Raw genomic sequence first — 13,131 nt, 5'->3', positions numbered from 1 at the left:
ATAACACTATTTCAGGAAGATTCAGCACATTATTATTAATTCTTTTATCCTTCTACTCAATTGAAGCAAAACTCTATGGGACATCGGTATGTTTTGGTGTGACCTATAGTTCAAATATTCATCAAAAAAGTTATTTAATTTAAAAATCATAAATGTGGATGGATGAATGGATCTTTAGGAGCATCGCAGGCTAACGTTAACAAAAATGTGCAGGAAAATTAGCATTCGGAATCAAAATGTATAGCTCTTAGAATTAAATAGCATTCAAAGTTATCACCGAAGTGCATAAATGTGAATGGCCAACGAATCTTTCAGCGCCTTGGCTTATGCTCACCTTGCCATCCCAACCCAGAGGCAGGTTCTTGGGATTGTAGATGATTTCATTGTCATCATCTTCACTTTCACTTTCACTGATATGCTCCTCTTCTTCCTCCTCCCGCTCCTCTCCAGTCCGGGCTTGTTTGCGCTGCACATTTTCTCTGGTGAGCTGTCTCTGTTCCTGTGGGGCAGGGGAAAAAAAGTCACAAGACGTCAGAAGGCCACAGATACTTTGCTGCATGACAATAACAAAACGAATTTGCTCAGTGCGGCACACTGAAGACTCCTTTGTGAACGTACAAGTTCAAATTTGACATCAGATAAACAGAAATCTTTTGTAGATTGCTAAATATTATAAAATATACAGACTTTTTTTGGGCAATATCCTGATACAATGAAAAGTAACCCCATACAATTTTTTTTTAAACAATGGTCAATTTATTTGCAGTTTATTTCAATTACCAAAACAACAATTTATCTTACCCCATCATGAAAATTTAAATTGCCATTAGCAAGACATTTTCTTTCTTCAGAAACAAGAAATGCATGATTTAATAAACACCACAGTAGTGTGACAGGTGGTGCCACTCCTTCACAGCTCCGGTGACCCAAGTTCAATCTTCTTCTCAAATGCTGTTTCTATGTAGTTTGCATATTCTCTGTTAGCATGTAGGTTTTCCACAGGTACACCAGCTTCTTCCCGCATAGGAAAATTATTCTAACTAGCGTTAGGTTTAGTTTAGAGATACAGCGTGGAAACATGCCCTTCGGCCCACACCGACCATTGATCACCTGTTCACACTAGTTCTATGTTATCTCACTTTGTCATCCACTTCCTTCACACTAGTTTCCATATTTACTCACACAACTTGAATTGTGCCAATGGTAAGCTTATTTTACTGTGATATGCAGCGGAGGTCAAGGTAACCACGATAACCAAGCACTTTTAAAAAGTACACTATCTGCAAAGCAGTGTTATCAACAATAGCAATTACATTTTAAAACATTAAATTATCCAGGAGGAAGGATCTCGACCTGAAATGTTGCTCGCCCTTTCCCTCCACAGATGCTGCTTGATCTGGGGAGTTCCTCCAGCAGTTTGCTTTTTTGCATTACAACTTATTTTTCCTGAAAAAATGGTTTTCTAGAAACTATGCTTTAGGAAATGCAGCTGAGCAAGAACATAAAGCCATTGTTTCCTACCGTACAAAAACTGACACGAAAAACCTCACCATCAGCCCCACTTTATCGGCCAATTTGCCAGCACCCCATTTGCTTACCATATGCTCTTTCTTTTCTCAGGATATCCAGCACAGTGGCACCAAAATAAATCCTCACTGATGCCAGGTTACCTTGCATAAAGCATTTTGTTAAAGAAGGCAAAGAGCATTACTGGGAATATGGCCACAGCAAGCCAATAGATGCTGGGCTGAGCTACCACAAGAGCTGCTTCTACCAAAGGACCAGAGACCACAAGCCTGCCTCACTATCAGCCCATCTTCCACTCCCTGGACAAGAGACCTACCCCTAGCTCAGTATCAGCAAAGACCGCAGGCCCAGTCCCGGGCTGCCTTTCAGCCCCATTCTCAAGGACAGACTCAGAGCACCTGACCCTCATTCACCCTTCCACAGACAAAGACTCAGGACCCAGCAGAGAGCACTACTTTTTTTATATGTAAATGGGTTGATGGTGTTAAAATGGATCAATATTTCCCCTTTCATCTGGTTTCCAGGGGCAATCAGCTTAAAAAACATGACTATCACATTTATTTGCATGTAAGTGCAGAATTCTGTGCAAAATGTTGTTAGCAGTAAGTCACTTATGCAATTACTTTGAAGTTATACGCTTTGATCCATCAGAAGTAAATCAGTGAACATCCAGATGAATCTAAACAAGTGATCAACTCTAGTTTATAAATAGTGGCCATAATAAGTTAAAAGTCTTTCCAAACAGATAAACCAGACAGACGTGCAATGGCCTCAATCAACTCACCCCAAGGATCTCTATATATTCATACACTTGAGCTTCAAGGAAAGCAATTTCTTTGTTGCGTTCAGAATCCCTGCAGTTGGTGGTTGGGGGGGGTGGGAGAGAGATGGTTAAAGGGTAGAAAACAAGCATACTTAATGAAGATGAAAATAAATCATTCAAAAGACCACATTTCTTGTGATTATGTGATGCAAACAATGTTATGAGGCTTGTAATGATACACATGTCCAAGTCTCTTAAATTTCTATTTCAATTTCTATTTTAATGCATATAATATTTCACAGCAGTGACAATTCTTTTGGTTTTGTTCCAATTAAATTGAGAATTGTTGACATGAAAGAATTAATTACTTTATCATTTTCGATAATAAGCACTGTCAGATACGGTATAGATATAATAAGAGACCTCCTTCGACTTTGGAACTATGAGAGCTTTGTTGTCTGCATTCTCTGATGATCATGGGTCTTCCAGCATGCTTTCTCTTTTGGGTCTTCTTGTTTTGATAGGCAAAACACACCCTAGCTATTATGTTACCTGAATCTAAGTAATGCAATGCACAGAACTGCTATAATGCTATCCAGATATCACATGAATATATCAAACCATCTGTTTGAAAACACAAGTTGGATTAACAAATAGTAATTAGTACATTTATTTGAACTCTTATGTTGTGTGAGGATGCGCAAGTGCGTCATGTCATAAAAGTCAATTCTACAGAAAAATCCATATTATCACTTCCCCACTGATTTAAACACATCGAGTGACTGATACATAAACATTCCAAGATTAGATTCTTCCTTTGTTATGAAGAAACAGCAACCGTATTACAGTAGACTGCACTTCTTTTGTTAGAAAGGAGCTTTGGGAAACAAAGATCCTGCACAAGATCAGCCCTATGCTCACGGTTCGTGTGACTATAGGATTAATAGCTTGGATGTGATCTGGTGAAAAAAAATTGCCCGTCTGCATTTTTTTGCTAGTGTTCATGCATAAATCATGTCCACTTGCATCAGCTCCAGCATGATATTCATGGTCAACAACACTCATAGCTCATCGGAAACAGAATAAAATAATTTTCAAAATAAGCTGTGGAAAATAGTCCTAAATTTAGCAAATGTCATTAATCTGAAACTTAACTGTGTTTCAGCTCCCCAGGCTCTGCCTATCCCAAGTACTTTCAGCTTTGTTCTTTTATTTAGGAAAATATTCTATTTATAGCAGATACTATCTCACTTAAAATCAGTCTGAAAGGTTCCCACCCGAGTCACCTATCTATATTTTCCAGAGATGTTGCCTGACCCACTGTGTTACTCAAGTATTTGTGTCTTTTTTTGCAAACCAGCATCCGCAGTTCTTTGATTCTACATTTTTTTAGATTTTCTTTAGAGATATTTAGAGATACAGAGTGGAAACAGGCCCTTCGGCCCACTGAGTCCATGCCAACCAGCAATCACCCCATACACTAAACTACACGCACAAGGAACAATTATACAACTGCTGCACCTCTGTGCTGCCCACTAATATATTTATTTATTTATTTATTTTTAAATTCCCCTGTACTATTGTTATTAGTTTAATAACCTTTGCAGACACATGATACTGTAGAAGCTGGAGAAAAGAAAAAAAAATTGCTGAAGGAACTCAGCAGGGCAGGCAGCATCCATGGAAGGAAATGGACAGTCCCCATTTCAGATGAGACTGATGAAAACTGGAGATCCTGCACTAAACAAACCAGGAACAAGATTCAGAGAGATGAAGAGGTTTTGTGGTCATACATATGTTTTGACATATGGCACATATTTTGACAACTAAGGACATGTTGAATCAACTTAGAAACATTGTCAGCATGACTCTTATGTATTTTCACACTAATTCAGATATCACTTTTGATACGTTACTAACTTTTTGGTGCCTTTAGATTTAGATTTTGCAAATAGCGAAGGATCTAGTGCCTCCAAAGATTTCCCTTTGGTGCTGAATAACCGCTGAGCTCTCTCTTCTAAGGTTCTGAAATAAAACAGTAATGTTTTACAATTCAATCTTAAAGTATTCCATATATAAAAATCCAGTAATTCCAAAATTAAGCTTTTTTGTTAGCGTTAATTCCCATGAATTGTCAACGAAACACTTACCCTCCGCATTTCAGACCCAAAGCCATCAAAGCAGATTTCAGTCTGTCCAACCCCAGGGAAGCCAATTCCTGTCATTTCAAGAATAATGGCAGTTATGAAAAATATCTAACATAAAAGGTTGACATATAAAATAAATGTTCTAAGAATTGAGATTAATACAATAGTAAGAATACAAGAAAATCATTTTCAAATGGATCATTTTCAGGTCAGGCTGTGACTAAAATGGCATTGTAAGGATCAGAGCTGGGGCTCTAGCTGTTTACAATTGGTATTAGTGGCTTACGTGAAAGGATCCGAGTAATATTTAGGCAAGTTTGCTAGCTATTCAATATTTAGGGAAATTCAAGCTGCAATGTAATCCCAAAGAGTTAATCAAAGTGTGAGCTTTTAGTTGAGAAAGTGTGTCGGAAGATAACAGAAAGAGGGGAAGTATGGGATATTTCATACATTTCAACATACGCAAGGACGTGTGGAACATTTAATTTGATGAAGAAATAGAATTTTTTTTTTAAAATTACAGGAAAAGTAAATGTTGTTCAGTAACATTGGTATACCAGCGTACATAAAATATATGTCATGCAGGTACAACATGCAGACAAAAGCCATACGCTGCATATTGCCTTTTTGCACAGTTTGGAGCAGAAGAGTAAGCAATACTTGGACTACATCCCCGAGGAAAGCTCTACTTGACACAGTGTTACCTCATTAGATTTATTTCTGGAGCGACTAGGCTTGTATACACTGGAATTTAGAAGGATGAAAGGAGATCTTATCGAAACGTATAAGATTATTAAGGGGTTGGACACGTTAGAGGCAGGAAACATGTTCCCAATGTTGGGGGAGACCAGAACAAGGAGCCACAGTTTAAGAATAAGGGGTAGGCCATTTAGAACTGAGATGAGGAAAAACGTTTTCAGTCAGAGTTGTGAATCTGTGGAATTCTCTGCCTCAGAAGGCAGTGGAGGCCAATTCTCTGAATGCATTCAAGAGAGAGCTAGATAGAGCTCTTAAGGATAGCGGAGTCAGGGGGTATGGGGAGAAGGCAGGAACGGGGTACTGATTGAGAATGATCAGCCATGTTCACATTGAATGGCGGTGCTGGCTCGAAGGGCCGAATGACCTCTTCCTGCACCTATTGTCTTTTGAGGAGCTTGTCCTAATAAGGAAAAATTAAGCACAATTGCTCTCAATTAACTGTAGGGGTTTAAAATATATCGTGATCGAAACGAAACATAACATTTTGAGAAAATAGTGACAGGAAGGATGCCAAGGGACAGTTTCCCCAGGGTGAGCCTCAAACAGGACACGTGGTCTCAACACAAATTCTATGAGAAAGCTGAAGAGATACAAGTTGAAATCTACATAAACAATCAAAGCATGGACCGTGAATTTTTGTAAACATTTAATGATTTTTCCTAATGAGCTGAAATTGAAAGCTTCTGGCTATCAAACCATTTGTGCATAGACTATACTTAATGAAAAGATAATTGTGCTTTTTTTCTTTGTAAATACTTTACAGAAAACAAAGATATAGGCAAAAAACAACAAAATTATCAAGCACATTCCAACCCGATATATTATTGTAATCTTTGAAACAGACTGAATCAAAAAAGAACTAATTAAAAGGAGAACCTACTTCCCAAGATGAAAAAGCCGACAAATCTAAGTGAGCTCCTGCATGAGTCAAGGCACTGCTTGTCTCTTTCTATCAAAAGAAATATAAATTAAATTCAATGAAACCAAATGACACCAATACATAAAGGTAATCCTAAATTGGCAATGCATTATCAACAGGCTACAGTGCGTGATGACTTTATTCAAATCTATAAATTGTGCCAGCTAAGTGCACACATTTAACAACAGCACAGGTCAACAAAATAATATTTAGACTGCAGAGTGGAAAATATTTTGAATATCGTGGCCAGGTCTCAGCTGTGCGAGAGCATTCAAGCTTATCCATGCTGCAGTTAAATTACTCAGCTCTGCATAGAATTTTAATCACCCTGTCCTACTCATTATAAAACTATGGTTTTATCATTATTTATTTGCCCATTCTATGATCACAAAATTCAGTTGAATTCCAGATCAAGCAGCTGGTTTTGTAAAAATTAGAAATAAAATTAACCTTATATAACAAATAAAATAATGTAGATGCTGGAACCATGAAAAGGACTAAAAAATATTAGGAAAATTCTCAGCAGTCAGACAGTATTTTAGAGAAAGTTAACCCTTCAGGTTAGTGACTTATTTTCTGCAGTTCTAACAAAAATACATTAATTGGAAATTATCGTTTTAATATTCTTCTCAGAAGATGTTGTCTGATTTGTAAAATCCTTTACAGATCTCTGTACTTTTATTAATTAACCTGCAATTGGCTGGGGAAAGTGAATGTGATAGAACTGAACTGAAGAGAAGTTCAAAAATGTCTTGCCTGTCTTTAATTACCACCAGAGAGGAGATAAAAGAATAACATTGGAATGGGGTACAATCAATAAACTCTTCCAAATACCTCTCTAGACCATGAGTATGCGGCCAAAATGATACTCCAGATCAGGATTGGGGATAATGTTTAAGTGGGAACAAATTACTGTTACTTGGGCAAAACACAAAGTGCGAGAGTAACTCAGTTACTTTGCATTCGTAGTGGGAATGGATAAGCGGTATTTTGGGTTGGGACCCATCTTCAGACTGAGTTAGTATTACTTGTTTGGTTTTTCTGGTGTTCTGCCATCTTGAGTATGAACATGACACAGCAAATTGTAAATGTCAAAGCTGCATTTCTCTCCCAGGTTTTCCAACCAACATTTAACAACCAGCTTAGGAGGTCAAACACACAAAAACAAATTGATACCAATTTTCCTTGCAGCAGTTAAAATGGCACCAAAAAAATCAACATAATTAGGCTTTGTTGCAATAATCAATAATTAACTTGTTTAAATTAGTCTGACCGTCATCTGATATGACATACACCAATATAATTACAGAATAATTTAAATGCTACATACTGGCCAGCCAGGAAAAGTGCCATTATCCCATTTCTTCTCAAAGTCAATTTGTATTTTTCCAAACAGCTCATTCTGATCCAATAAAGGTTTCACTCGGTCTCCATAATCCTGCAGATAATCCAGCAACATTTCCAGATACCTAAAGGAATTACAAACTGCCTTTAGTATAATCAACAAGGATTTCTATTTTGTGCTTATGTCCTTTAAAGTGTAAGGACATCATATTAAATAAGAAGTGGAATAATTTATATTTGACTTAGTTAAATCAAAATAAAGCACCTGATTAAGAAGTGCCTAGTTAATTCAAATGGCTGATGTTAAGTGAGAAACGTTGTGACCCAACTTCAATTATTAAGCTAATTAGTTATAAATGGACAAGACAATTCACTTAAACCATGTGTAACGATTATAAAATGACAGAACAAAATTGCTCAATGCTGACATTTGGACCACCCAACAAATGTGTACTCAATGCATCATGTTCCCCGATTTCAGTACATGAAAGAGGAGAGATTTGGATGCATTTCTTTAAAATATACAGACAAATCTACAAAGCTGGGTATTTGAAATAAGAAAGAAAATCTCTCTGAAATTAGACATGTAACGACCTAATTCCTGACCTCCCATCCGCCTTATTGGAGATCTTTGAACCACCTTTAATCAGACTTTAGCGGATTTAGTCTTGCACTAAATGTTGTGCCCTTTATCAGTGCACTGTGGACGGCATGATCGCACTCATGTAAAGTCTTTTCTTTGACTGGATAGCATGCAAACAAAAGCTTCTACCTGTACCTCGGTACACATGACAATAATAAATTAAAATACTATTGCCAAGTACGTGATTTACATTTCAACTTCCCAAAACAAATTAATAAAAGTGTAATGGAGACATCCCAGAGGATCTCTCACACAATAACACAGCCACTACTTGCTGGTCACATACACAAGTATACATTTCTAAACATTTCCAACTTATAATGCAAGATTCCAGAAAATAAGAGCAAGTAAGCAACAGCAAGTAACTCTGAATCCATTCCCAATGAAAACGTATTTCAGAAAGAACTTTCTGAACTTTCCCACCTTTTACATTAGTGTCATAGTTTACTTCACAATTAATTAATCCGATGTGAGATATCTTGTCGGCAACGTTAGTATCAATGTATATATAATTATGCCTAATTAAAGTGACCAGCTACATCCATTCTCCGATAAGCAGTGACAGATGTTGGCTGGGACAAAAAAAGAGCTCCATACTTCACATGATGCTGCAGAGGGGCTGCAGTTTAACATCTCATCCAAAAGTGGAACTTCCTCAGTAATGCTCAAATCTCAGAGTGAAACTTGAGAGCATAGTTCAAAGACATGAGACAACCCGAGATAAAACATAAAGTACCTCCTATCTTCCTTTTATTATCTATCTTTCACCTAATTTTCATGAGGTGATGAACATTTAAAAAAAGCATGGACAACTCAAACAGAGGACACACAAATACAATTAAAATGTTAATATGCTTGAAATGGCAACTGTAATGCAAGGAAAGGAAGCAGGAATAAGTACTTGTACATGATAAATGACCGCTATTTCATTCTTCCATTATACAAACTACTTAACATAATTTCGATTATGTGGCTTTTCTAACTGAAAAAGCAGAGTTCTACAATTACATTTATCTGCAAACCCAGCATGGAACTCTATACATAAAATTAAACAAATGCACAGGAATGTTGCGCCTCTACTATTGAACTCTATGTCCTGCTGAGCTGTTTTTAATAAGCTGCTTATTTAAGAGATGAGTTTTGCATCATTATCTCAGGTTTTTAGTGGCAGCGCTGCAGATTCGGCTCGTCTGCTTTCTGCCTCTTTTCCTTCTTTCTTTATCGTTAATGTTAGATGTATGTAATAGTCTATTTTTAGTTGTGTATTATGTGGGGGGTGCTGGGGAAACTTTAAAAAATCTCTTTCTTCAATGGAGATGCAACTTTTTTCCGTGTCGTATCTCCGTTCGCGCTGCGGCCCAACATCGAGGAGTTGGCGGCCTCCAGCTGGGATCGACTTTGAGGGCTCCAGTCGCAGAGCCTGTGGACTCGCGGAGCTGGCTGACTTTCGGAGGCTGTGGCGGGGCTGCGATTGCGGCTGCGACTCGACCTTCGGAGGCTTCGATCTCGGGCCCTGTGGTCTGCAGCATTGGGACCTCGCAGGTCCCTGTTTGGCGACCGACTTTTCGGGAGCTCCAGCCACAGCAGCTGCATCCGCCCCGAATCGCAATGTTTGAATCGTCCCGTTCGCAGGACCTTTCATCGCCCAGCGAGGCTCGGCCGTGGGATATTCCATCGCCCGGTGGGGGCTTCATTACCGGGAGCCTCGATCACCTTGACGCAGCAGTTTGACTGCCTGACCGCGGGAGAAGAAGCAAGGAAGAGATAAGACTTTTTTTACCTTCCCTCAGAGTGAGGAGGTGCCTGGAGGAGAGTCAGTGCAATGGATGTTTATGTTACATTTATATAATTGTGTGTTTTGTTTGGTTTTTATTGCTACGACTGTGTGGTAATGACATTTTGTTCAATTTTTTTTGAATAGCAAATAAATTCAATTCAATAAGGAAGCATTTACAGCCTGAACAGAGGGTCAAACATTTAAATGATAATTGACTACTTACCGCTTATATTCTGTGTTTTTCTTCTCTTTTGGAATATCAAAAAGTTGATCAAATGTGATGAGGTAGGTAATATAATCACATTTCTAGAAAAGAAAACATTTATTACATAATCTTTTCAGAAAAGAGATAATTTAAAAATGTTCTATTTCCATGCTGGAAATATTATTCATTCTGAGGACATCAGCGGTGTGCAAAACTCCTGACTCAATGACTTACCACGTTTCATTGAATAACAACTCAAACTGTAACAACATTTCAGATCCAAAACTATAGCATGTGGTTTATATCCATGACCGAAAACTTCATAACTTTACAGATTGAAAGATTGTTTTGTTTCTAAGAGATACAAGACTATCGAAGAACAATCACTACCTCAGCAGCTACGAAGGTCACTCAGAGATATTAACCTTGATATGAAGATGGACACAACAGGAATTCACAATAGTTTGCACAGCCTTCACTTGAGGTGGAATCTAAATGCTAAACAGAGATTAAACCACGTGCCACCAGAGGGAGTAATAACCAAATCTTAAGTAGTACTACTTAAAAGTAAAATAGTAAAAGTAGTACTACTTTTAAAATCCTTCCTCACACCATAGTGAACTCAATGATAACAAAATGTAATCCATTAAATATTTAACAGGCCCAAAAGACTGCAGGTGCTGCGATCTGTATAAAAAAAACAGGAGCTGCTCAAGGAACTCAGCGGGACAAGCAGCATCTGTGGAGGGAAATGGGTAGTTAATGTTTTGTTATAATACCCTTTGATCTAGACATATTCTTAGCAGTTTATTGAAGGAATTGGGCAAGGTAGGTGTCAGTGGGTGATCCTTTTGGGACCAGCTTAGATAGGATGTCACAAAAGGGTAATCGAGAAAGTGGAATGCTTTTAAAAGCGTCATAATGAGAGTTCAAGGTATCCATGGGCGTATTAGAATGAAGGGCCAGACAGGTAGGTGTAAGGACCCCTGGATGATGTGAAAAAATGAAGCTCAGGTCAGGAAAAAGGAGGTGGCATGGATCAGGTACAGGCAGCTGGAAGCAGGTGTATCCCTGGAGGAGTATCGGGGATTGGGGAGCAAATTTAAGGAGGAAATCAGGAGGGAAGTAGAAGGCAGGAGATAGCTCTGACAGATGAAATTAAGGGCAATCCGAAGGGATTTTATGTAAGGGAAAAGGGGTAGTGAGAGAGAATAGGGTCCCTCTGAAATCCATGTATGGAGCTGCAGGAGATGGACAACGTCCTTAACGAATATTTCTGTTTTTACCGCAGAGGAAGTTGTGAAAGTCGAACTTAGGAATGGAGATGTATTGCAGACAGTGCGTATTACAGTCGAGTAGGTACTGGATGTCCTAAGATGCAAGAAGGTAGATAAATCTCCTGGGTCTATCAGATATATCCAAGGACACTGTGGGAGCTCAAGAATAAATTGCAGGAGTCCTGGCTGAGACATACAAATCACCATTGGACACAGGTGAGGTGCCGGATGGCTGGTGGGTGGCTAATGTTGTGCCTCTATTTAAGAAGGGCTTCAAAAGGAAAACCTGGGAACTGTAATCAACTGTACCACGGCTAACATCCGTGGTAGGAAAATTACTGGAGAAGATTCTGAGGGATAAGACTACATGCATTTTGAAAAAAATAGGGGTTGACTAGGGACAGTAAACGTGGTTCTGGGTATGGGAGATCGTGCCTTGTGAAATTGATTGAATTTTTAAAAGAAATAACCAAAAACGTTGATGAGGGGAAGGGCATAGACGTAGCCTATGTGGACTTCAGCAAGGCATTTAATAAGGTTCTGCATGGTAGGCTCTGCAAGATTAGATTGCATAGGATCCAGGGAAAGTTAGTTATCTGGAGACAGAATTGGCTTAATGTAGGAAGCAGAGGGTGTTGGTTGTGGAAGATTGTTTTTCAGATCAAAGACCTGTGACTAGCGGTGTGCATCAGGGATTGGTGCTGGGCCCATTGCTGTTTATCGTCTGTACTAAAGATTTGGATGAGAACGTACAAGGCACGATTAGTAAGTTTGCGGCTGACCCTAAAATAGGTGGTATATATAGGTGGAGAAAGTGAAGATGGTTATCAAGAATTGTAGTCGGATCTTCATCAGCTGGGCAATGGGCTGGGAATGGCAAATGGAATTTAAGTCACATAATTGTAAGGTGTTGCATTTTGGAAAGTCAAACCAGGCAGAATCTTCACAGTAAATGGTAGGGCCCTAAAAGTGTTGTAGAGCAGAGGGATTTAGAAGATTATAGTTCCCTGAAAGTCGTCACATGAAGAAAAGGTGGTAAAGAAGGCTTTTGGTACGTTGGCCTTCAACAGTCAAGGAATCGTGTATAGAAGTTGGGATGTTATGCTACAGTTGTACAAGGCATTGGTGAAGCCCCACTTGGAGTACAATGTTTAGTTTTGGTCACCCTGCTGTAGGAAATATGCCATTGAGCTGGAAAGATTGCAGTAAAAATTACAAGGATGTTGCCAGGACTCAAGGGTCCTGGCAACCCTCAAGGGTCCAAATTAGAGGGAGAGGTTGGACAGGCTAAGACTTTAATCCTTATAGTGCAGGAGGAGGGGTGATTTTATAGAGGTATATAAGTTCATGAGGGGAATTGATAGACTGAATGCACATTTTTTTTTTCTCTGGGTAGGGCAATCAAGAACTAGAGAGCATTGGTTTAAGGTGAGAGGGGTAAGGTTTAATAAGAGGTCAACTGACATATTCACACAGCGGGTTATGGGTGCATGGAACGAGTTGCTAGAGGGAGCAGTAGAGCCAGGTACCATAGCAACATTTAAAACAGATTTGGACAGGTACATAAATAGGGCGGCCACAGTGGCACAGCGGTAGAGATGCTGCCTTACAGCAAAGGCAGCGCCAGAGACCCGGGTTCGATCCCGACTACAGGTGCTGTCTGTACGGAGTTTGTACGTTCTCCCCGTGACCTGTGTGGGTTTTCTCCGAAGTCTTCGGTTTCCTCCCACACTCCAAAGGCGTACACGTATGTAGGTTAATTGGCTTGGT

General features: G+C 39.0%; 1 protein-coding gene and 1 long non-coding RNA gene across 2 annotated transcripts in view; both read right to left on the bottom strand.

Annotated features, from left to right (window-relative positions):
- LOC144606793 (uncharacterized) overlaps positions 1-13,131 on the bottom strand; it is a 538,285-nt gene that overhangs the window by 130,346 nt on the left and 394,808 nt on the right. The window lies entirely within an intron of this gene.
- Positions 1-13,131, bottom strand: part of sf3a3 (splicing factor 3a, subunit 3) — a 32,755-nt gene that overhangs the window by 13,278 nt on the left and 6,346 nt on the right. The window contains exons 7-13 of the mRNA XM_078423166.1: positions 10,103-10,185; positions 7,446-7,584; positions 6,077-6,145; positions 4,441-4,508; positions 4,211-4,315; positions 2,312-2,381; positions 335-499 (exon numbers count right to left, since the gene is read on the bottom strand). Coding sequence (XP_078279292.1) covers positions 335-499; positions 2,312-2,381; positions 4,211-4,315; positions 4,441-4,508; positions 6,077-6,145; positions 7,446-7,584; positions 10,103-10,185 — 699 coding nt within the window. The remainder of the gene's footprint in view (positions 1-334; positions 500-2,311; positions 2,382-4,210; positions 4,316-4,440; positions 4,509-6,076; positions 6,146-7,445; positions 7,585-10,102; positions 10,186-13,131) is intronic.

The sequence above is a fragment of the Rhinoraja longicauda genome, chromosome 27 (genome assembly GCF_053455715.1).
Source record: "Rhinoraja longicauda isolate Sanriku21f chromosome 27, sRhiLon1.1, whole genome shotgun sequence".
NCBI classification, from domain to species: domain Eukaryota; kingdom Metazoa; phylum Chordata; class Chondrichthyes; order Rajiformes; family Arhynchobatidae; genus Rhinoraja; species Rhinoraja longicauda.
Note: the sequence above shows the minus strand (reverse complement) of the source record. Positions and strands in the feature narration are given on the sequence as shown.